Consider the following 23,868-nt stretch of genomic DNA (forward strand, 5'->3'; position numbering starts at 1 on the left):
GTCAGCGGATCCTCTTACGGCGTTTAATGTCAAACTGTTCAGCCCGTGGCGCCATGTGGTCCGAGTCGAGTGGGCTCATCGTAATACCGGGCAACAATGCGGAACGGCATAATGTTGAACCCTGGAGGACCTATCCACCTAACCCGCCGCCCTGTGTATACGACGTACTATTACCATCCCCTGGGAACGGCCATCCATCTCCATCGGATCCCTCTCAGCTCGGAATCGCTGTCTGATACGCTCGATCCGTTTTACACGGGGCCACGTACGAGCCCACGGAATGTCGGCTCGTGTGTGCGTGCATCCCTTTGACTACGTATACGTGACTATCGATAACAGGCGTCCATAGGTGTGCGCGTTAAGCCTGTCGAAGAGATACACGACGCAAGGATGCTCGATATACAAACTATTAACCCCGTCGATGCTCGGAAAATAAATGTTACAGCTACGTCGCTTTGAGCACGTGACCAGACTGCGAATAATCTTCAACAATGACTACGGAGTATTCTTGGGTATATCCCGAGATTTTTGAGTCGTTTCTTTCTTGATAGGCAGATGTTTGAAAATTTGAAGGAAGGTTTCATATGGTTTGAGGATGTAATGTGATCATTTTGTGGGAGATACTAGATGTTTCAATGTTTATTCATAATTTCAGAGAGATGGGGGATTTGTGAAAAACTCAGAGAGATTGAGAGGTTTGAAGGGAAGTTTTGCACGATTTTAGAAATAATTTCACGATAATTTTATTTATGGAACTAATAATTAATTTATTAAATAAAAGGATTGCAGCTACTTCAGTTATATTTACTCTTGATTACGTCTTAATCTTTTTAATCTTCCAATTATTCCTGATACCTAGTTGGAACATTTTTATTGTCAGTCAACTACGTATGCTCCATCACCATAGTATTTAAAAGGCGAAAGAAATCTCTATTTAGAGTATATTTTTTATTGTATTCAGAAAAATATGAATTTGCATAAATATCAATTAGGAATTGCATTTAATATGCAACTGAAATGAAATGGAAACTACGCAAACTTATGAATCAACTTAATGTATAGTTTTGTCACAATGTAAAGTCGGATCGAAAATCGACTATTTTCGCCACGTGTCTTTTCTATTCGAGAGCGTATCCCATTGCACCAACTTTTTATTCTTCATTATCAATTCCTGTCGAATGGTCGTAACGCGGTAAAGATTGAAGAGCCTCCGCACAGATAACCAATTACTAGTAGAGGGGAACAGAACCGCGACAGATGCGTGTCGATGCGATGCACCGTAGCGCGGCGGCGTACCAACCATAATCGTCAGATTAAAGTCCAACTTCACGGATCGGTTAGATACAATTAAATAGATCGTGCATGATGCAGATTACGTGGAAAGTTCGCACCAACTCCCATCGGGATACACTTGAATTTTGCGAGCAATAGATGTTCCATGCTGTGACCGATAAACGAGTGTTTTTCTTGTTGACGACATTACTGGCAGATTTCTATTGATATGGATATTAAAATATATGTATCAGTCCTTCATACAATGGCTATGAAAGGAATTGGCACACCATTGTATTTACTATAGCATTAAAATATTAATTTGAACCAAACGTATTAAATTTTGTATCATTTACTAGTATTTGCATATCGCTACAAAAATTACGTATTATGAAAATGAAGTACATAGAACCTGATAAATCATTAGAAAATAAGGGTATGTGCTAATATTGTATTTATTGTATATTACGTTCTTCGTCCTTAATTTAATCTCTTTCGGTTGTTAATATTTATGAGCCGAAACGTACATCAATTTCTAACATAATATCAAAGCTCCAAATTTCCTTCATTCTCAAAAATGACAACTCAACCATATTGCCCACATTTCTTGCTTCCACTATTGTATAGCGATGATCATCAGTGAAAGCATTCTTCATCGGATTTCTAAATGTTAGGGGGGAAGGGCAAGTCATTGAACGATCCGTAGTCGCGATCTCCGGGCGTGATAACAGGCAGCACATGTTTCCGGTAACTCGATGAGCCAAACAATGCCGGTCAAGAAAAGAATAGAAAGATGCGTAAATAAATGTATGATGTGGTTCTGAAGCATGAATGCCGAGGAGGGCCGAGGGTGATGTATCCCCCGTTGTTGCACGGGCCAGAGGCGGCACAGCGAAGGCTCGCTGGGGTGTGAACGCAAATCAATTTGCGAGAGGAACCCCGCTGGCACGGCAACACGCAGCCACCCTTCGGTGCCCTTCGTGTTCCACCGCCTCGGGACAAGATAGTTCCAGGACGGTTGCGTCCTTTCGTCGCGCCGCTGGATCAAGCCGCCTCCTTGTGAGTGACGTTAGTTAAAATCGCGCTAACAGAGCCCCGGGAATCGATCGACCGCCCTGATCGAGCCCCGGGCGACTACCATCGAATTACTACCGTGGGCATCTTTTTTCTGATTCGTCTGTCCATGGGAACTGGGAATTGTTTACAGGAAGGCATGCCTTTCGTTTGAACAGTTGTGGTTGGTAAAAATGGTTATGATTGATAAAGAAGTTGTCCTTTAATACAAGGAAAGAACGAAAAAATCAACTCTCTCAGTTGTTATCTAACAACCGATTATCTTTGCACATGCACATTCTACACATTTATCGCTAGTATTCTATATCTTTCCCTTGATACAACTATTCCTAAGATTTGGACAAGTCTATCAAAAACGTTAGATGACTATGCATCCTTTGTTTACACGATTACTTTTTGATAGTCTCAGATACTTTCTCAAAATACTATTCTTTCATAGGTATAACATTTTAGATCAAAAATATTGTTCGTTCGTTTGACTAAATCGTATAATATTTCGATGAATTGCGGTGGAATTACGATTGGATGGAAAAAGGAACGATATTAAATAGGTGTATATCACTTGAATATCTAAGTTAAAATTTGAATTATTAAATATTAATGTTCTTTTACCTCTGTAGCGCTCCAATTAAATAGTGAACATTATTTCTTGAAAGAAGTTTGATGTTTTAATATCTACTTCGATACTTTACTTTAGGAAGTTGCTAAAGTTACTAAATCTTTAGAACACTGACAATGAGTAGGTATCTATTAAAACGTTAAATTTGAAAATCTATTAAATGATTCTCAATACATATAAGAAAGAGTGAAAATACGAAATATGAGTAAACGAAATATGTCTCTGTACACGGTAACCATCCACAAAAACTGCAACGAATCACATTAATTTCTACGTCGAACGATTCGCGTTATGCAGAAGAAAAAGAAAAGTAGAAGTGATTGTAACCCCTAAGAAACGAAGCACCACGAGGCTACCGCTGGATTTGATGAAATTAAGAGGGATAAGAAGAAAGTACGTGACCCCGAGCGGTAGCCTCTTTACGTTAGTCAGCTCAACAGGATAACCGGGTTAGCTGAACAATGAAAGTAATCGAATTTAACGCCATCTCCTGAGTACACAGCCAGGATTTCCGGCAAGTGCGCTCGAAATTTGTCGTCTTTTCGAAAGGGACAACAGCCATCAAGTTACGATAGTCGTCGATGAAACGTCGTCGTCAAGGATCGATCGATTTCGACAACCGAGAGAGCTTTTCCACCAATAATGGCAAACGATGTTTTCACGTCATAATTCTTCTTCATTTTCAATCTACTGATACTCGATATGAAAATAAATCGTACATAATTAAATTGCTATATAGATGAGTGTAATAATGGAAATTGGAGGTATATGTAAAATGAAAATTTTTTTTTTAGAGAGAAATCCTTCCGATGAGAAATTAAGAAAAAAACAAATTAAGAATAAGAATGAAAATTTTAAAACAAGATTTTCATTTAAGCTATCTTCGAATTTCGTTTAATGATTATAATATTAATAAAATTGAGAAGTTAATTGTTGGAGAAGTATTCGGGAGTACACAAAATTTATGGAGGTTCTTTGTTTTTAGAATCTTCTTAAATGTATCGCAAAATTTTATGTTCAGATGTCAAGCCGGTACCGGAAGATGTGTTGTGGACAAAGCTCACCGAAATCAGTGTCAGGCGTGCCGTTTGAAGAAATGTATGCAGATGGGAATGAATAAAGACGGTGAGTAACTGAATTAAATATTAGGGGAGATATTCGATAAACACGCGATTCATTTTATCGTGAAAATTACCTCATATCTTTTATGTACTTCGTTTTAGTCCTTATTCCTCATTATAGAATAGTATAAGAAACAATATTCGGCGAATTAAACGAATAATCTATATTTTACACATTAATGAAATGATGTAAAATTTAAAAGAATATTGTAAAAGTTGACACATTTGGGATAACTTCGTGCGAGGAATAATTCGCTTCCTGAGCAATAAACTTCCATTTTCTTCGTCGAACCAATGAAGTTGTTCAAAATGTTCAAATATGATGGAAAGTGTAAACAGTAAACCTTCAGAATTGATTTTTAGATAAAACAAAAAACAATTCTGTGAACAACGAATAAGTTTTCTTCTTTAAACAGCGCTTGAACTTAACTCGTTCTAAATAGAAACTCATTTTTTTTTTGTTACGTTTTAAAGAACATGTCTCTTCCACTTCATGGATGCTGTATGGTGAGCATAAAACAATTACTTTCCTCTTAATCGACTTATGCGAGTTAATTAAAGTGAATTGAAAAAAAAGTGTCGGTGTCTTTTTAAGGAAACTTCGAAAAAATGAAAAATCAATTTTCTTTGGGATAAAAGCATCCATGTGTAAATTACAAATCAAATATCTAAAACCGACTGAGTTTAAAATCTCAAATTTCATATCATAATTTATTTAGATCGTCAATAAAACTCCCCAAAATATGTAATCCCTATAAAACATCAACAAACATAAAAAATCCTACCAAAATTCAAGCCAAAAGAAAGATTCTACGAATCATTTACATTTATTTTGCTCAAACATTTATAACATCCAAGACACCATTATTGCACCGAAACTCCTTTTATAATAAGTAATGTCTGCAAAAGTATGTATATTTCATATACATACACACTTACATTTAACATCCGCTAACTCGTTTGTATAATTAAATAAAGAAATATATGTATCTAAGCTAATGAGAAAAATTCCAAAAGAGTTTTCTTGAATTGTTAAGAAAATTTCACGCAAATGATTTAATTTTTAAAATCAACAAACATGTACCCAGCATATCTTTCTTCTGTGGTCTTCATATCTTTCAACATCCAAAACTCAACTCTAACGTTTAGCAAAAGACGTTTTACCAAAAGACACTTCACATCAACTTTGTCGACACAAATCGCGATTTTCGGAGCAAAAGAAAAATATCTCTCTCTCCTTTTAGAGGGTTGCCAATGCATCTCACCGGCTATCGATATATTAGATTATCTATTTCCGCAGGTAAACCCGTATTGTGGGAATCAATCAACGGCACGTTTTCTCTTTTCTCTTCGTTGAAGAGCGGAATTCGAGCGAGGGTCCTTTATGTTCGCGACATAAATAACTGGATAAAGGCGGAGCGATTGGCACGGGGTGGTTTGGTCCGCTTTGGCGGCACCGTTCGATTCAACTCTTAATGCCTTCTCAGCCAGCGAACAGGCGCACCTGCCACGGCAAAAGAGCATTTCCCCCTTTTTCCAACGTTGTTCCATCGTCTTCCTTTTCTTTTTTCTTCCGTCGCGTCGTCCCCGCGGAAACTCGTCCCGCAGCGCGCGCCAACTTTCTTATTGCCGAACTTGACGTCGTAAGAAGAAATACTTCCAATTGGATTCTGGTTCCCTTGGCGACCGGTACGATGACGTTTCTATGGAACGTCGGTCGTTTCCCCGGGAAATTAGATTGCCCAGCGTCGGGAGTTACGCTTCGCGATGAAGACCAAGATATTTCGTAAACTTTCGCGATTTCATCTTCCGATATATCAGTTTGTGTGTTGCTATTTTTCTGCAAGCAATTGATGTACATAGATCATTGTTTGATTAATATCGTTTTGTAGGTGCCTCTGCTTGCATCGTGAATAATTGTTTGCCATGATGTTGCTATTCTATTATAAATTGGTATACAGGAAGGAGATTATTTTCACACTTTTGGTATTAATTTTGTTGATGGTTATCAACGTGGGATTGGGCGGGGGTGAAGTAGGAACGAGACAGAACGATGTGCAGAAAGGAAGGCGAAGAGTGTTTCGTCCAGAACTAGAGAATGATGCTAGAAATACTAGAGAACTAATCAGTAAGTGATAGAAATTGTTGAAATGCGGGAAGGGGGTTGTTTTCATGGTTTTGATACTAATTTTGTTGATAATTACGTTTTTAGAGGCACAACAATTTTCTAACTGATCTTTAAGGGATAGAGACAAAAATTTCAGTATTTTCCCTAATTTCATGTGACTTTAAATGGTTTCATTTTTTATCGTTTTTATTCCAGAGATAAATAAAACCACGTATTTCAATACTTCTGGCAAATTTTACTTTCAACGATATGTTATTAAAATTTGTTTTTTTAGTCACCGAATGACATAAACGTCGGAAAATCAACAAAAATGGATTTATATCTTTCTTGGAGAAAAAGCTAATAACGTTCGCAAAGCTTCTCTTGATGATGTTATATTTTATAATATCATAATATTAATATAAAAATACCAAAAATTATTCAATCAACTAAATACATCGAATCACTCAATATATTCAATCAATATATCTAAAATCGTTATCTGTATTGATATAATCATTCAATAAAAATATCACGCTTTAAACACATTTTCCATTTCCATCAGGCGGAATAATCAAAAGTCCAGGTAACCGATCTACCATCCCGTCCATTTATCGATGGCACGTCGTTTCTCCAGGCGTAATTCCTCGTAATTACAATCGTTAATTCTTCTCGTTCGATAAGCAGAGAAACTTCTCTATCCGGTGTGAACCCTTCCCATGGTGCCGGCGTCTACGACATGTAGTTTCACACCAGGGAGATAAACGCCCTTTTACAGATCGTTTCACTCTCATTTGCGTGAAGCTCACCGTGGGAGGTCTGCCTCCCTTTTTCACTTTGCTTCTTCCGCATTTTCTGTCCCTTCCTTTCTCGCCCACCGTTATGACACAATTTGCTGTGCTCTCTTTCTCTGTACGCCTCCGCTAACGGATTCCTTGTCATCGTGCGATACACGCGCGTCCCTTGAGCAGACGCGAGGAAAGGGCGCGCGCCAGACAACGAGGAGCGCGAGGATTTTTGCGTACAAGGATCGGTCGCACGTTGCATACGTTTATTTCCCCCAATTAACCCTTCGGGGATCGGCGACGGTCACGCGACCGTCGCTAACGACCGCGGTGTTTACGACGCCCGACATCGTTTTCGCCCGTCGCGGCCAACCGCACTATTCTCTGCATGCGGCATGTCTTCGCCGCGTGTTTCATGTTTTGCCGCTCTGCATACGCGATTTTCATCGGAGACCAACCGCAACACACGGTAGCGATCATTCTAACGGTTGATTTGTGTGTGGTAGATCGAGCAATGATAATTGATATTCCTTCGTTTGAAGATAGATGAAAAGATAATTTCAATATAAAATTTTAAGTGAAACAGCTCTTCTATAAAAAGACAGGAAAAACAGAAACGTGTGTAGAAGTGGTCTATCTTTCACCTACGGTGTTCATATGGGTATACATTAATTATAAAACCACCCTGTATTAACATTTTATAAAACTTATCAACAACATAATGTCACAGCGATATCCGAAATCTATTTCCAAGTTAGAAGTTCTCGAGTGAAGTCTCCCCTAGTGTCCTTAAGTATCCACAACACCTCGAATCGCGGGTTGATGCATTAAAAAAAGAAAATCAAAGGCACGTGGAAAAAGAAGAAAAGAGAAGAAGACAGAGGAAAAAAGGAAAAGGAAGGGGGGTGTGTGAAAATAAGCGGACTGAAGAGTTAAAAAGACAAAAGGGAAAGCACGACGCGTTACACACGCGGACAAGAAAAATTTCCCGGGGACGCGACCGGCGGAAGGGCGTTTATCTTTTCCACCGGCAGGGTAAACGAGAGAAAAAGTGAGAGAGCGAGGGCGAAGCAAGGGAAGAAAGCTCCGGGAACAGAAAAAAACGAGAGAGACAGAGAGCCAGATGCAAAAGGCTTGACGAAGTAGGAGGATCCTATTAAGCCGCTCAGCAGGCAGCACGACGCGTAGGTAAAGTGAGCCGCGGCACGCTTTTTATTATTACGAAATTACTGTGCACCCGTGCCACGCTAAAAAGGGGGAAGCTGGAAAAAAAAATTCTGCTGGCCATTACACACCACTGAGTGCCCTAATCGCAACGCCATTAGCATGTGCCCGACGTCACGAGTCTTCCCTCTTGGGAATAGAAATGGATGGAATTGTCGCGTCTTTGTGGTACAGCCTTTGCGGAAAGTCGAAGATGTTGACCATCAGTATTTCCTGCTTTGAGACACGCTTTTCGAATGAAGATGGAAATTTTCAGGTGTTTTTTAGCGATAGGGGAAATGTACGCTAACATTTATAAGCGTTGGAACACTTATACAGTGGCTCGCGAAAGTATTTGGACATTTTTAGGTACTTTTAATGAATATATTACGTGTTTTATACGAACATTTCGAAACTGCATTAGTACTGTACGAGGCTGGACTATGATTATATTAGTAGAGTTTGGAAGAAATTTGTGCATGTGGTAAATGATACTGGTTAAACTTCTTTATATTTTCTATCTAATTCGTTTCAAATTTCTTTGATCAGATTTAATTTACCATTTCCCTTTAATTTTTGCAAATATGTAGTTTTTGCGAAGCTTTGCTGATTTTTTAGGATTAACAACGATTGCTAATTTTTCAATTATCATTATTACATCATCGAACATGGTGCACTGGTAAATGTCCATTTTATGTTTTGAGTAATTTGGTTCCCCACATTATTCGAAGGCATTTCTGAACATAACAAAGATAAACTAATAAAAGGAGAAAATAGGTGCAATATGTTCTTCATTCAATGTTATTAAAATATAAATATTCGTGTTATAACTTATTATGAATAACCTTTTGTTGATTTGCCCTCTATAGAATACCAAAAACAATATTGTTTCTTTCGCAGTTGTGTAAATATTTTATGATGCTCTTATCAGACCACACTGTGTGACAATACGAAGAAAGGAACTTAAACATAAATCGCCACAGCTTCTACATCAAAATTTAAATTGAAGTCACTAATATACAATCTTTCGCTTTTCTACTTATGTTAAAATAGAACACTCCAAAATTCCAATTCTCATTTTGCCACTCCATTCCTTCTTTCTATTTATCTTACGATTCAGTTTTATACCAGAACACCCCAATATTTTGTCTACATTTGATATGCCAATATAATCAAAATTTAAATTTTGATATTTAACACACCATTTTTTATTTTCCTGCTTATCCTAAAATTCACTTTTGTAGTGAAACACGCCAAACATCAAAATAATAATACTTTGTCTTTATTTCACCCCTTAATGTATCCTTATTATCCTTATTGTGCCCCTAATATAATCATTTTCGAAGGTCAGAACGCCAAGTTAGGCATTAAGCAAACAAAGCAAAGCCCTTCTACTTCCCATTTCGATTTCGCGTATTAATTCAATCCTGATGAAAATACACGTCGCTGAAAATACGAGAAGGGAATATTACTCCATTTTCTGGTAGTCTACGGTGCATACGGTTTCCAGAGGTGGAACCTCGTCTTCCGTTAGCTGGCAGCCGAATGGGAATTATCGAACGGCAATATATACAAACAATAAACGCGGCTGATTCCTACACGTCTGTTAAATTCACGCTTGTCAGTCGCAGGCCACTGGCGTGATATAACGCTGCGTTACGTGAGTTTGACGAGAGGGTGGTGGCCAATCGTTTGTTCCCCGATTAATCTGGCAAGACTCGTCGAACCAGCGAACTCCACTGATATTTCAATAACCAAGAAACTCTACAGGGGAGAGGATATTCCATGTAACGAACACAGTGGAGAGACATTATCGAGAGATATACCATGAACGACGCTCGATTGTCTGGTTTAGTTGATCGTTTTGTTCTCTCAGAACGGAAACCTTGTTCTTGGAATTGCGCTATTGCATAATATTATACACGAACATTACTTAATTTTAGCTCAACTGGAAAACATGCATCGACGATTATACTGATAATATTTATAAAGGAATTATTATGTTAAGAACTAGAATTATCTAAAATTTAGTACCATGTTTCTTATAGGTCAATTACTATATTAAAAACTTCATCTATCTAAAAATTTAGATATATGTTTCGAAGCGTATAAAGAATAAAACAATATTTGAAGTTGAAGTTTATTTATGGATTTAATAAATAAAGATCGTTTAGATGATTTATTAATTTTTTTTAATAGGTTTCAGATATTTCTATAATTATTATTATTATATTGTTTCCCAAATATAGAACGTTTTTCAACGTAAAATATATAATGGCTTCCTCACCCCTTCTCTGATAAAAATACACGCCACTATTTTTATCTTCACGTTCGATACGTCGAAGGAAAACAATAATCTTGATCTGTTATCAATTTGTAAGGTTAAAAACCTCGAATAAGATTGTTCGTTTTCTTGAGGATTGACAAGCAATTAATCACGATGTGTACAATTTCGCAAATTGTGCGCAAATTCCGAAAGACATTACGTTCGATGGCGCTGACTGAAGCGCGCGCGAGGCAGTACACGGAAGCGTGTAATTAATTCGTGGCTGCAATTAACGCCTGTTATCGACGTTACATCGAAGGTGTACGCTTCTGTTTCAGCTGTACAGAATGAACGGCAACCCAGAAACACTGCCACCATTAGACCAGAGGCTCTCGTCGAGATGGACCAGGAACGCGCGCTTCGAGAGGCAGCAGTAGCCGTCGGTGTTTTTGGGTAAGCCATTATATTTTATCCTTCGCCCTTTTAATTTGCAAATATTTGCTGATATGTGCAGCTTCACGTGGTTCTCAATAGAACACTGAATGGCTAAAATTATATCTCAAAAATATAATTCGAGTTCATACGGTAGGTAGAGAGCGGATTTTTGTGAATCTGTAGAAAATTTAAAGGAACATTATTCCATAAAATTCACATATGCAAAAATATATAGAATTTTGAAACTACAGTACTTGTTATAATACTTAGTGGATGAAATAAATCTTTGCCTATATCTGAGCTTCCTAGTTCATAAAAATATAAATTAGTATAGATATTAGCAATCTGATAATAGAGTTCTGTGTTTGAATAAATGGACAATCAAGCACTAACTAAAATTTCGTTCTACTAAATGTAGTTCAGACAAATGGAATTCTATTATAAAAGCTACAATCAAAACTTACACAAACCAAGAATTATCTCTATAATTATCCAAGATCCTCGTTCCACTTCTTCGAACACCAAGATATATATTTTCACATATTGGATCTCGCGTTACGTGTATTTAGGTGACGCAAAGGCACGATGAATCGTCGAATGGATCCATGTGGTCAGTCATGGAGGGGGATTAAAGGTAACAGCGAGGGCTTAACGATCGATAATCGGCGATTCATCGGGAGCAACAACGATAAGAGCAAGAGAGGCGACGACGTTGTTGGCACGTTTGATCTTCTGCTGCACAGCAGCATACTTTTCGCCGTCGTGAGCAAGCGCGCTCGCGACACGCCACGCCGAGCGTGATCTATCATGAAAAATTACCTTTGACTAGTAGCCCGTGGCTGACCGTTTTTCAGGTAACCGAGTACTCAGGTTGGAACTAATGGAAAATCCATAGAGCGCCAAGGGGTGAACGTTAAAAGCGACAGCGAGCGTGCCGACGATGCTCGGCGTCGATAGCCGCAGCTTTCTCGAAATTATCGCCTTCTTTTCTCACCCTGTATCTTTTGATATGATTGCTCCAGTTTATTCTTCTATCATTAATGTTCAACTATTAACTGTAACAAATTGTAACTTGAATTGTTTCCTTTTAGCCTCTTGGCTATAAGCTTTTGCACATTTACTGTATTTGCTATAGCATTTAATTAGATCCAGTATATTAGTATATTGGCATAATAAATTTCGTATCATTTAGTACTGCCTTCACATGACTACAAGAATTTGATACTGTGAAAGTGAAATGTAGAAACTGATAAGAAAGACGGAAAATTTATTGAAAGATGTGAATACGTGTAAATACTTATTGCAGGTGTAGTTATTACTTAAATATATACTATATCTCGTGGTTATACATACGATTATTCCTCTCAAGAATAGGATATTTGAAAATCATTGAAAAGAGATAACTCGGAGATATCTATTGTTCCTTAGATCTTAGAAAACGAGGGAAAAAGTTAGATATATATATCTCAAGATAAAAGATATTAAATTATTCGACATCACATCAAATTCTTTGCAGTAATATTTCTGAATGGATAGGATTAACCTATTAAGCAAGTCATCCTTTAATTAAAAATTAATGACGGAAGGTCAACTTCAGACTAATCGATTTTAATTGTGTTAAATATAAATAGGACATAACTCATTTTTAGCACGATATAATATAAAAACAGGAAATCCATAAATATTGTGTCCAAGAGATTGAAAAGCGACGAGTTAACTCATCTTTTCCCATTAACAGGTTAAAGAATTCCGTTCATTCCTACGCAATTATGCACGATGGTATAATTACTCTTTATGATATGTACGAACATGAAATAAAAGAAGAATTTTCTGCATAAAATGTTCGAATATTTTTAGAAAAGCTGAGTTACAGAGGTGGTAATCTGAAGCAGCATTGTACATGAGGTAACAAGCTTAATTTATAGACGGTTAAACGAAGTCAGCTGTACTGACTAATTTTGCAACGATTTATACACAGAGCATTACATTTCTTATATTCTGGAATCATAGAAAGATTGAGACGATTCGTGATCCTGTAATTTCTCTATAAATAAACGCTTTGAAACAACACTACGATTTGATAATGTTAGTATGATCGTCGAAACAATCGATTACGGATAATTGTCTTTTGTTAAAACCGAACGCGTACTGAAATCCAGATGAATAAGAAATTTATTTTAGTTTCGTATTTACGTAATTATCAGTCTTGGGTGACATCGTAGCATAGTCGCTAATAAGATGTCTCGTGTAGTTTAACAAGACGTTTTATCCTTTCGGCCCTTTCTTATCCATTCGCGGTTATATCCGGATATAGATCGAATATTGAAATTGTGTAAGCTCGATCGAGCTTTATTTGCACGTTAACCTTCGATGATAGTGTTGGAAGCATTGCTGACCCACATTTCGGGGGAAATTTCACGGAAGGTGTAGCACAATGAGAACAAGAGAAACGATATCGATATTATGGCCGAACGGAAGAATTAAATTTTTGCGTGAGCTAATTATAATACGCATGTTTCGCGTGAACGATATGATACTCGTTGAAAGGAATAAATGCTGTTTATTCCATTTATAATAAGTTAAGAAAAAATACGTAGCTGTACAAATCGGTACCAACGCGGCTTCTCGTTAGTTATCGATTCGCGATACGTTCCAGAGCTCATAGAAGCTCTGTCATCGGAATTGTTTTAATTCGGTGCGATTGTTAATCCGCCTCGAAAAGCGAAGCTTGACACTTCGATACAAATATATATATATATATATATATATATATATATATATATATATATATATATATATATATATTTCCTGCAAATTTTCTGCTAAAATCAATTTATAAAATATTTCATCTTTCTTTTCTTGTATCTTCTTTCGTTTCTTAGTTCCATTTTTCCACGGTAGTTACTAGACCGATAGTTAATTATGCAAATTCAGATTATGAATCGATGTTCGACGCGTGTGTACTTGTGCGTTTTCTTCATTACGTGTATATCTACCTATATTATTTCTATAAAAGCTATGCGCCTATACACTGTACACAATCCCGTTTTTAAATCTTACTCCCAATTTTCGAATCTATATAAATGCTAATCCATATGATTGTAAAAATCAAGCACAGTGTCCCCTTGAATAATTTGGGCGAATAACGCCCTAGCCCTCGCTCTGGGAGACATCACATGCTTTTCGTTACGTGGAACCCTTTGTAAGGTTGGTGAACCTATATCTGGACTATCTCCTATATTCCTTTCCAAATGATACGTCGATATCGGTGGTAACGCAGATCTCATATCACTTTCCGACTTGGCAAATTTCTTGATCGGCTCCGTGTACCTGACCGAGTCGTCCTCGTCGATGTCCACGATGAATCCTCGCCTCAGATTCTCCGATTTCGTTTCCCTGATGACAGAAGCAACCCGTCTCTTTATATCTGCCTTGACAATGGCGGCTTCCGTCGTGTCCCTCCTATTAGCGCTCGGAGTTTTCGTCACGCTGTCCAGCATGTTCAGCAATCTATCGAAGGAGCTGCAAATCTCATCAAAAGACTGCTGGCTAAGCAACAGAAATCCGCTCGTTTCCTGTTCCTTCTCTTTCAAAGCGTTCTCCAGCTCAGCCAGATTGTTCTTCATCTCGTTCAACTGCTCCTCGGCAGCCTCGCGTCGCCCTCGTTCTTCAGCCAGCAATAACCCGCTTCGTCTCGTATCTTCGAGAAGACGATCGTGTTCAGCCTTTGCTTCAGCTAATTGAATCTGGATCTTCTGAATTCTAACGGAATCCTCCGTCTCTAGATCATCCGTCATCTGCGTCGCAACATCGACCTTTATTAGTTCTAAATTCTTCGAAGAGGATCTGTCGGTATCAGCCTGAACACTATCCGTGTACGATTGAACATTGTTTTGACAAGCATCGCCCATCACAGGTTGTATGTGAGACTGGAGATCCAAATGGAGAGATATCTTCGACTTGGTCTGACCATTTTGAACGATCTGCTGTTGCTCTTGATGGTGTGACTGTCTGTTCTTATACGGTGGAACGTGAGGTCTCATTTTCGTTTTCTTCGCGTCATTCACCAGATTAACTGTCTTTCTCCGTGCAGACTGATAAGTCCTCTTATACTCTGTTATAGCGCTACGTGGTCTGATCGGAGGTTTTCCGTGATTCACATTCTCGTTCCTCTTTCCAGTGCCTGCTGATACCACTCTTCGATCGTGTTGTGGTAAACCCAGCCATCGGTATTCAGACTTCGTATCAACGTTATTCTCCTCCAGCCTCTTGACCACCTCCTTTATCAGTGCCTCGTTCAAGTTCGCATTTTGTCTAACATCCAGAATACTCAGAGTGTTATTATGATCCAGTAGTTCCAGAAGATCTTTACCGATCTTATCGGTCAATCCACAGCGCTGCAGGTCCAACGCCTTCAGCCAAAGACTGTCTCTCACTGCTTCGATCAGTTCGATCACCGCCGCGTCACCCAATTGAGGATTATCGTTCAGGGTCAAACGACGTAACCCAGACATTGCCTCGAGATTCGGCTCTTGGTACCTGAGTGATTGCTTCCAAGTATCGTGATAGAGCAACAACTTTTGTCTACACAACGCTGCTGCCAGGGCTGGCCCACATTTGCACGTTAAGTCACAGTAGCTGAGATTCAGTGACCTGACGCTTGGGACGTCGGCCACCGTGCGACATAAAACTTCGCAAGAGCTGTCACCGATGTAACAACGCTGAAGAGAGAGATAATGGAGCGTGTGCGTGTGTGACAGACCCACGCAAAGCACCGCCAAGCAGTCTGGCGGAAAAGGGATTCCTTCCAGCTCCAGATTAGTTAGAACCGGCGAGTTTCTAACACACTGAGCCACGCTATGCGACAACCATTCTAAGAGATATCGAGACAATACGACAGGTGCCTTGCCCATCGTTCTAGCCTTGTCTTCCGAGTTAATTTCTTCCAATGGTTTCCGACACTGATACCTGCTGCGAACACTAATTGATCGTAGGCTACGATCAAGCGACAGAGAATTTAAAATGGGACCCCAGTCGTCCATTTTGACGCGATCGGTGGTGAAATCTAAACTATGGGGCAGTGTCACGCAGATAACTGGCAAGGGACGAAGACGTTGTTGTTTGCACAGTTCCATGTAGCAGTTGGCGAAGTTTCGGCTGTTCGGAATCGCCATCTTGGATGATGACACGGAAAACGGTGCATTGACCTTGCCTTGGTCAACTGCGGGTTTCGTGGTAGGTGACAGGGTGGCGGTGATCGCTTCGTTCAAAGATGCTAGTTCCTGGTTTAAAGAAACAATCTAGAATCTGCTTTGAATATTTTTGTACATATTGCGCGACATATTGTGTTCTGTCGTTCATGCGCATTTTAGCATTTCTAACTTTAGCATTTCATTTATCAAATATGAAACATTTTGTGAACAAAATGCAGAATATTTAAAATACAGAATTCTTTCTTTTTATTTGATTTGGTTTATTGCACCAAAGGGACAAAATTGAGGGATGGGCAGTAAATTCTGTATTCCGTTGACATTGAAATTAATAAAATAAAATAGGCTGTATAATTATTACTCAAGCTATTGTTAACTAATAATTAGAATATCTTTATACAAAAAATAAAATTCTTTTGTTGTCAACAACTGAAGAAAGCATTAATAATGATATTACAAAAATAATGAAATTAATTTGAAATAACATTCACGATATTGAGAATATTTGAACGCATATATATAATAAATTTCCCAAATTTTATATAAATGTACTCACTTTCGCTCTTGCTGCCTTGTTGGTACATTAACCGCAATTTTATCACACACCGTCATCTGCAATGTGTCAGCCTTTCCGACAATTACGACTCAAAATTAGTCTCGAAACTTTTAACAACGAATCCGTTCGCAGAAGATACAAATCATGTGTTTCTGGTACAGGACGACCTATATTCACCCACCTACCTACCCGAATTCGACGAAACGAAATTTCTACGCGGCATACGCTAAAAGTATGCAAACAAAACTCGCGAGTGAACAAATTAAAGTTGCTGCGGATCGTGCACACAATCGATGCTATTTGTCGAACCTTGTTACTTTAATAGCGCATCAATCGAATTCGAGATTCTAGATTAATTTTCATTTTATACGAAATAGGTGAAATAACTAATTAATAGTTTTCCATAGAAATTTTGTAGATTTAGATTTGCGTTATTGGAAATTTGAGAAAAAATAATTTTTAAATATAATTTATATTATAAATAAAGGAAAAGAAGAATGGTAAAATAATTGTAGGAAAAAACTATAAAATTTAAATATATATCAATTTATTACTTTTTAGAAATGATTTGACCAAGATTCTAAATAGGATTCTGTAAAATGTGATTTTTCAGACCACCTGTGTCTTTAGCTATGGCGAGATACACGACACCATTGCCTTTACCCACCGTTGCACCGACAACAAATTCGACGAATCCTCCAACACCACCGCGGCAGGATAATGAAGATGGTATTCGTCCATTTTATCTTTTTTTCATTAATTAAATAAATAAGAAAAAGATTTTCCAATAAATACTTTTTTATTCTTTTCCTTTTATTTTGATGAAAGTAATGCATGCTTGCTTTAACAATGGGTCATAATATTCTGCAACAGGAAATGCATCTGAAGATAGTATAGACGTAACAAATGAGGAACCATTGACACCCCAAAGAAGCGGTTGCACGCAAATTCCGCCTGTGATTCCCTCGTTGTATTCGCCTGCTAGTGCTGAAACGGTCTACGAAACCAGTGCTAGATTGCTTTTCATGGCTGTAAAGTGGGCCAAGAATCTTCCGTCTTTCGCGAGTTTGCCTTTCAGAGATCAGGTACCTTGAAACATTCAACTTCTTTCCTTACTTTTCATCTTAAACCCAATCGAACACAGAAAATAACATTTTTTCCATTCTAATAATTATTGATTATTCATTTTATCGATACGTGAGCCTCTTAAAAGCCAAATTAATCAACTTCAATTTTTCTCAATTTCTTAATTTATGAAGAAATATTGCCAGAAAGTTACCAAAGTCATCTTTTCCTTTTCTATATTTTCCGTGTTTTTCTTTATTTTTATTTGTGACGATTATGTGCAGAGTTTAAGATTGAATTTTAAAAGTTTGAAACTTAGGTAATACAAATAATTCCATTTTATTCTATAAAATTTGATAATTGGAATCACGCTACTCGTGATAGGTGATACTTTTAGAAGAGGCCTGGTCAGAGCTTTTCCTTCTGAACGCAGTACAGTGGTGCCTTCCACTCGAATCGTCGCCTCTCTTCAATTCCGCGGAACTGACTGCCTTGACTCTGTCGCCGCATCCGCACCCTCATTCCGGAATCCATATGCAAACTACCACGGGCAAACCGAGTCAAGTTGCAGCAGATGTGAGGCATTTGCACGATACCTTGCAGAGATATAAGGCTGTCATGGTTGATCCTGCCGAATTTGCCTGTATGAAGGCTATAGTACTATTTCGACCAGGTTCGTGGTAAAATTAATTGTCGTGGAAAATTGTAGTCGCGTACCAGACAATGAAATATCAAGTTCTAATTATTCAATTATTCTTCGTCAATTAATTTATCTGTACTATCATTGAATAATTACTGATTGACATGTTTATCCTCCTATTTTTTTATCGAAGATTTATATTGTATTATAAAATAATAGAACACAAAATCCAAAACGGAATTTTCATTTTTTTTGCAGAAACCCGTGGCTTAAAGGATTCCAGTCAGATAGAAAACTTGCAGGATCAAGCGCAAGTGATGTTAGGCCAACACGCTAGGGCGCAGCAACCAGGAAGTCCAGCAAGATTCGGCAGATTATTACTGTTACTGCCGTTGCTGAGGACAGTGCCAGCATCGAGGGTGGAACTGATATACTTTCACAGAACAATCGGCAACACTCCAATGGAGAAAGTCTTGTGCGACATGTATAAAAATTAAAGATCATTCTTCAGCGATATTTCACCCGGAACAATAAAAAAAAACATTTCACGAGAATTTTCGAATAATCGATTCTTGTACAGTGCCACGTTAAAGTCAGGATAAGTGAAATTTTACCGACTTCATAGTATTGAGAATAACTTTATTTCTGTAAGGTGTTCGTTCCATTCTGTGACATAGTTCACATTTTTCCATTAAAATAAAACCTCGAACGTCAAAAAATATAAAAATACGCGAAGTATTCGACATCGTAATCGAATCGTCACCAAAGTAAACGTATCGCTGATTTGATCGAGATTCCTTTGTAGTACCTGTACCTTCGGATACAGTATATAAAAGAACACGAAGGACTTTTCTTTGCGAGAATATATAAGTATGCGAACTGAAGTGCAGCGTAGACGTTGAAAGTACTCATTCAACGACAGATTTGAAAAAAAAGACTAACAGGTATGAATAAACAATTGAGCCGACTAAATAATCGAGAACGATGTGTGAAAGCTTTGGCCTAAGGACGAAGCCCCAAGTATGACCCTTTAATAAATTCTTCGCCTCGTCTAGTGATTTCTTTCTACTAGATCGGGACCGAGTAACGATGGATCCTTCGAGAAAAGTAACGAATCGATAAGTACAGTATTTAGTTTAATAGTTCAACGGTATCTAAGTGAAACGAGGGATACTCAGTTCTGACATAAAGATACAGATATATACACATATTTATTTATTATAAAAATGTTTATCGAACATTAGGTTCGACGTGTTGACCAAGTCGTTTTATCTTTCAGTTTTAAGTAGTCAATTTTATACGAATCACACTAATGACAAAAATTTTCACTGGAGTAAAGAATTTTTATTTAATTTATTCGTGAGTTTTTTAAGGTATTATTTATGCTCACTGAAATATGTAAGATAAGGTTTTGAATATACTTGAATAACTGATACAAACTTTCGGACAGCTGTAAAAAGATACACGTCTGTGCTTTTCTTGTATATTTCGTGTTGTGATACTATTTGCTGTAAAAGTCTAGATACTGAGTCACATGACATATATTGTAATGATTACCTAACCACTTGTAATAAAAGTACACATGCGTAAGAATCGTCAAGACGCCCTCCCATCAACCCCCTCCATTGCGATTTATTTATCATCATGTTAAAATTTACAATTTCAATTTTCGTTTGGTCGCTATAAATAAAAATTTATACTTTTATTTATATTTACTCCATTTATATTATTTACATTAATATATTATACATATACTATATATAATATGTTACATATATATACAATCTATTTACAACAATATCAATAGAACTGTGATTTGCTTCGGGACAGAAGTCAAAGATCCGAGCACCCGTACTACTTTAATTTCTGTTTATTCACCGGAGGGTAACACTAGTGAATCCCGGCGAATCGAAATTTGACGCTAACCCCGAGTCACGGTGGTTGTTGCATAAACGTACATATTTATTTATCACCGTATAATCCCTGACTTTCCCTCGGGGGTTTTGCCACATGGCAGTTTGACGGTCCCCAACGGAATTACCCCCTCGGCCGCTTATAAATTACATCGAGGCTCGAGCAAGGTTTAAGGGCCTGCTTAAGTTGTCAAAGCAATCGGAGAGTTAAACGCCCCGGCACGGGGGCGAGAGACTTACCCCTTAATACTTTTTCGATCGGAACCCGCTTTCTCGAATCGGCCCTCATCTGAAAATCACTGCTCGATATTTATTCGGTTATACGCGTCTTTTGTACGTTTCCACCGTGCGTGAACGTGTTTTTGGAATTATACAGGGTGCATTGGAATTATTGATAAGAGGATTAATCGAGTAATTAAATTCTTAATCCTTTCAGGAATCTTTTTAAGTTATGGAAAATTTGGTTTATAATTTGAAGAGCACACGAGGAGATCATAACAAGTCCATTTTTCTTAATTGAATAAGGCGATATATTCGTGGTATTTATAAGAAAGTTTTCTATTTAAAAAAAAAAAAAAGGCGTAAAATCGTTATATTAATCGTTTGTATATTATATTAAACAGAGTAAGCTTAATCTGACAAAATGATAAATCACTTTCTGCATTACAATTTACGTCGAATAAGTTTGATCTCTACTTAAATGGTCCACAGGTTAGAGTAACTGTAAAAAACAAAAATTTTATTTTCTATTACTACATTTTTTTTTCTTAATGTATTTATCTCAGTTTTTCTTTATCATATAAGTAAATAGAAAAGAAAATTTCGAGGACAACGCATTCGATTAAAGACAACAAATAAATTGAAACGAAACTGTAAGAGCAATAGAAAACGCACGTATTACATGGAAATGTGCAGAGTGGTACTCACAGGTATCTGAAACCGTTTTAGAATTGAATTCCGCTCGCTCCATATCCGAATCAATTCCTAAAACACACGTTTGCTTCGTGATGCCGGGAACTTTCAAGTCGAGCGTCCTCGCGCTACGGCACGTAACGAATTTCGATATCCCGATGGCTTCAGCACAAAGAGAGAAAGGGGTTGGAAAGGCGGCGCGCGGGTTACCGAGAGGGCATTCGGAGGAGAAAGGATGGACGGTCATAGTATTGACTCGCTTTTGCGGATGCAGGGGCGGAGTTTTCGACCTCTCTCCCTTCTTCCACCTTCCGGATCCCTCTCTCTATATGTATCACTCTTCATCCTGCATTCTTTTTCCTTCTTCGATTCACTTTCCTCCCTATAAATATACTCCGCCTCATCCCCTCGATCTTTTCTCTCTGTCATTCGACAATATCCTCTTTCTATCTCCATCCTTCTTTACCACATAACAAACCATGTTTCCGCTTTTTTATTCTTTTCTTTCCATCTCACAAACTCCTATCTTCTCTCTTTCTCGATCTCACTTGTCTCCTTCCCTCTCTCTTTCTCTCTCTCTTACCCTTTAGCATATCCATCTCTTTCTCAGTTCCCCTTGTAATGGCACGGAACAGAGGATTCCCCCGTTTCTGTCACTCTCTTTTTCACCCCCACCCCACGTGAACGCAGGCGGTCGGGGTCGAAAGGGGATGACTCGTCGCACAGGGCTGTCAAACCCCCACCCACGCAACGACAAAACTCCCGTTGAAGGGTGACCCAGCAATGGCGGCGGGACTTGTTGTATTTCGCTTTCGAGGTGAGCTCCATTCCCTACCTTCTCGATCCCCGTGGCAACCCCTCCGTAGCCGGCCAGGCTGGGAGGGCGCTCCGCTAAAATGAAACTGAGTGGGTCGGAGTGAGGAACCAGCGCCGAGACTCGAACGCTCTCGAACGAAGCGAGACGGAGGAGTCGAAAGTAGCGATGTGCGACGAGGAGAGACCGAGGAGGGTGGCTGGAAACGAGGAAGATCGAACAGCGGCGGAACAGAGAGGAAACGAGACTCTATATCGCTCGGAAACAGCAACCTCCATTTATTTTATTACATTATCATACCAACTAGGCGCTCGATAAGTGGGGCTTTAAAGCGATGGTTCTCAAATCGTTTCGCATGGAACTTTTACACCGTGAACTTCGTCGCGAAAAGCGACCTCGTAAGTCAATCTTCGCTCCTCGTCGCGTCGCTGCAAAAAAGGCTGCAGCGAAAGTTAATGAATGTTAAGAAAAATTAATCAATGAGTTTAAATATTTGAGTGTATTTTTTGGTGAGGAATTCATTCGGAATTCCCTTGCTACTTTGGGATAAGTAAATCCGTGGTAATAGATGTTTCATAAGATTATTAGGGTTAAATAAGATTTGGAATAGATCGAAATTTCACAATTTTTTCTTTTATATTAAAATAAGACTTTTCTTATCAAGACACATAGACTGATAGATTAAAATTGAATTGAAATTTCATAATTTTTCGTTTCATATTACAATATGATTTCTCTTACCAAGACACATATAAATTACATATTAAATTATCTATATCTTAATTGTATTTAATATCATACATATTAATATCTACGTAAATATGGATACATTTCGAATCGTAAAAGTTAAATGTTTCTACTAAATCTTAACAAAATCGAGCCATAGTAAAGATAGGTAGTGGAGACAACAAATACATTTGATTTTTACGAAATTCGAAGGATGCATTCGCTTCGATTGCTAGGAAAAAAGGATTCGACGTATTTGCTTCACGCTGGCGCGTTCAACTCGAACGCGTCTGACGAACAAATCAGAACGAATTGTTCAGCCGTTAAGTTGGATTAAAAGCAAAGTCAGCGACGTACCTGTTTCTCTTTGGCCCGTTGTCATTTAATGACCATCGATTATCGTCGCGAATTTAAACGAAGCACGCGCATAATTACGCCGTAGCATTTGTCGGATTCGTTGCCCGCTGTGAACACGCGAACGATTTAATTGAAAACAAGCATTCGACCAGCGATTATTTTCCACCATCTCTTTTGTTTGACAAACGCCAAACAAATAATTATAATTCATTGTATAGTGCCAAATATATTCGAGAGTCCTAATTATAATTCATTCGTACGTTTTGGTAAAATTTTCTTTAATTGGCAACTTCATCCCATAATTTGGATGCAAATATTTCTAGAATTTTTTAACATTGATAAGGTATGTTGTAGAAATAAGTTTTTAGATTTAAATGTAGATGTTTAGCTGAAATATTTTATTATAATCAATGCTATTGAATGTGTTTCTCTAGGCGTGCGATTTGTACTAAAAATAAGTTAAATTGTGTATTATATATTATATATTATATTTAAAATTTCATTTACAGTTGATAGTTGAGTTTACAATTAGTAAGTATATATATGAGTGATATAAAAATGTTGAAATTTTAAAAATGTAGAAAGTAATACCCCATTCGCTCAGTTCATGTTCCACGATAAGGACAGTCTATTACGATTTCCAGAGGAACGTGGAAAAATCCCCGCGAATTTTTTACCCGGTCCAGCTTGAACTCTAGAATTTGCTAGACTGGCTGACGTTTAAGAAATTTGACTTTCTTCTCACGTACATCAGAGGATTACCCAAGTATTCGTCTTCGACCGGTACGGTTCA

At 38.0% G+C, this 23,868-nt stretch overlaps 2 protein-coding genes across 3 annotated transcripts in view; one reads left to right on the plus strand and one right to left on the minus strand.

Moving 5' to 3' along the window:
• LOC117238970 (photoreceptor-specific nuclear receptor-like) overlaps positions 1-19,946 on the plus strand; it is a 29,397-nt gene extending 9,451 nt beyond the window's left edge. Inside the window, exons 4-10 of one of the 2 annotated variants that reach the window (XM_033504200.1) lie at positions 3,987-4,090; positions 4,561-4,593; positions 10,786-10,900; positions 17,262-17,377; positions 17,522-17,733; positions 18,098-18,386; positions 18,612-19,946. In XM_033504200.1, the coding sequence (XP_033360091.1) occupies positions 3,987-4,090; positions 4,561-4,593; positions 10,786-10,900; positions 17,262-17,377; positions 17,522-17,733; positions 18,098-18,386; positions 18,612-18,850 (1,108 nt within the window). In that variant the 3' untranslated portion in view covers positions 18,851-19,946. The remainder of the gene's footprint in view (positions 1-3,986; positions 4,091-4,560; positions 4,594-10,785; positions 10,901-17,261; positions 17,378-17,521; positions 17,734-18,097; positions 18,387-18,611) is intronic. The other variant, XM_033504201.1, reaches the window with a different exon arrangement.
• On the minus strand, positions 13,798-16,232 carry LOC117238969 (centrosomal protein of 78 kDa-like). Its single transcript, XM_033504199.1, has one exon. The coding sequence runs from the start codon at positions 16,054-16,056 to the stop codon at positions 13,969-13,971; it is 2,088 nt and encodes a 695-aa protein (XP_033360090.1). The 5' UTR covers positions 16,057-16,232; the 3' UTR covers positions 13,798-13,968.
• Positions 19,947-23,868: the final 3,922 nt, after the last annotated feature.

This window comes from Bombus vosnesenskii, unplaced genomic scaffold, assembly GCF_011952255.1.
Source record: "Bombus vosnesenskii isolate JDL3184/JDL3185 unplaced genomic scaffold, Bvos_JDL3184-5_v1.1 scf7180000013788, whole genome shotgun sequence".
In the NCBI taxonomy this organism is placed as follows: domain Eukaryota; kingdom Metazoa; phylum Arthropoda; class Insecta; order Hymenoptera; family Apidae; genus Bombus; species Bombus vosnesenskii.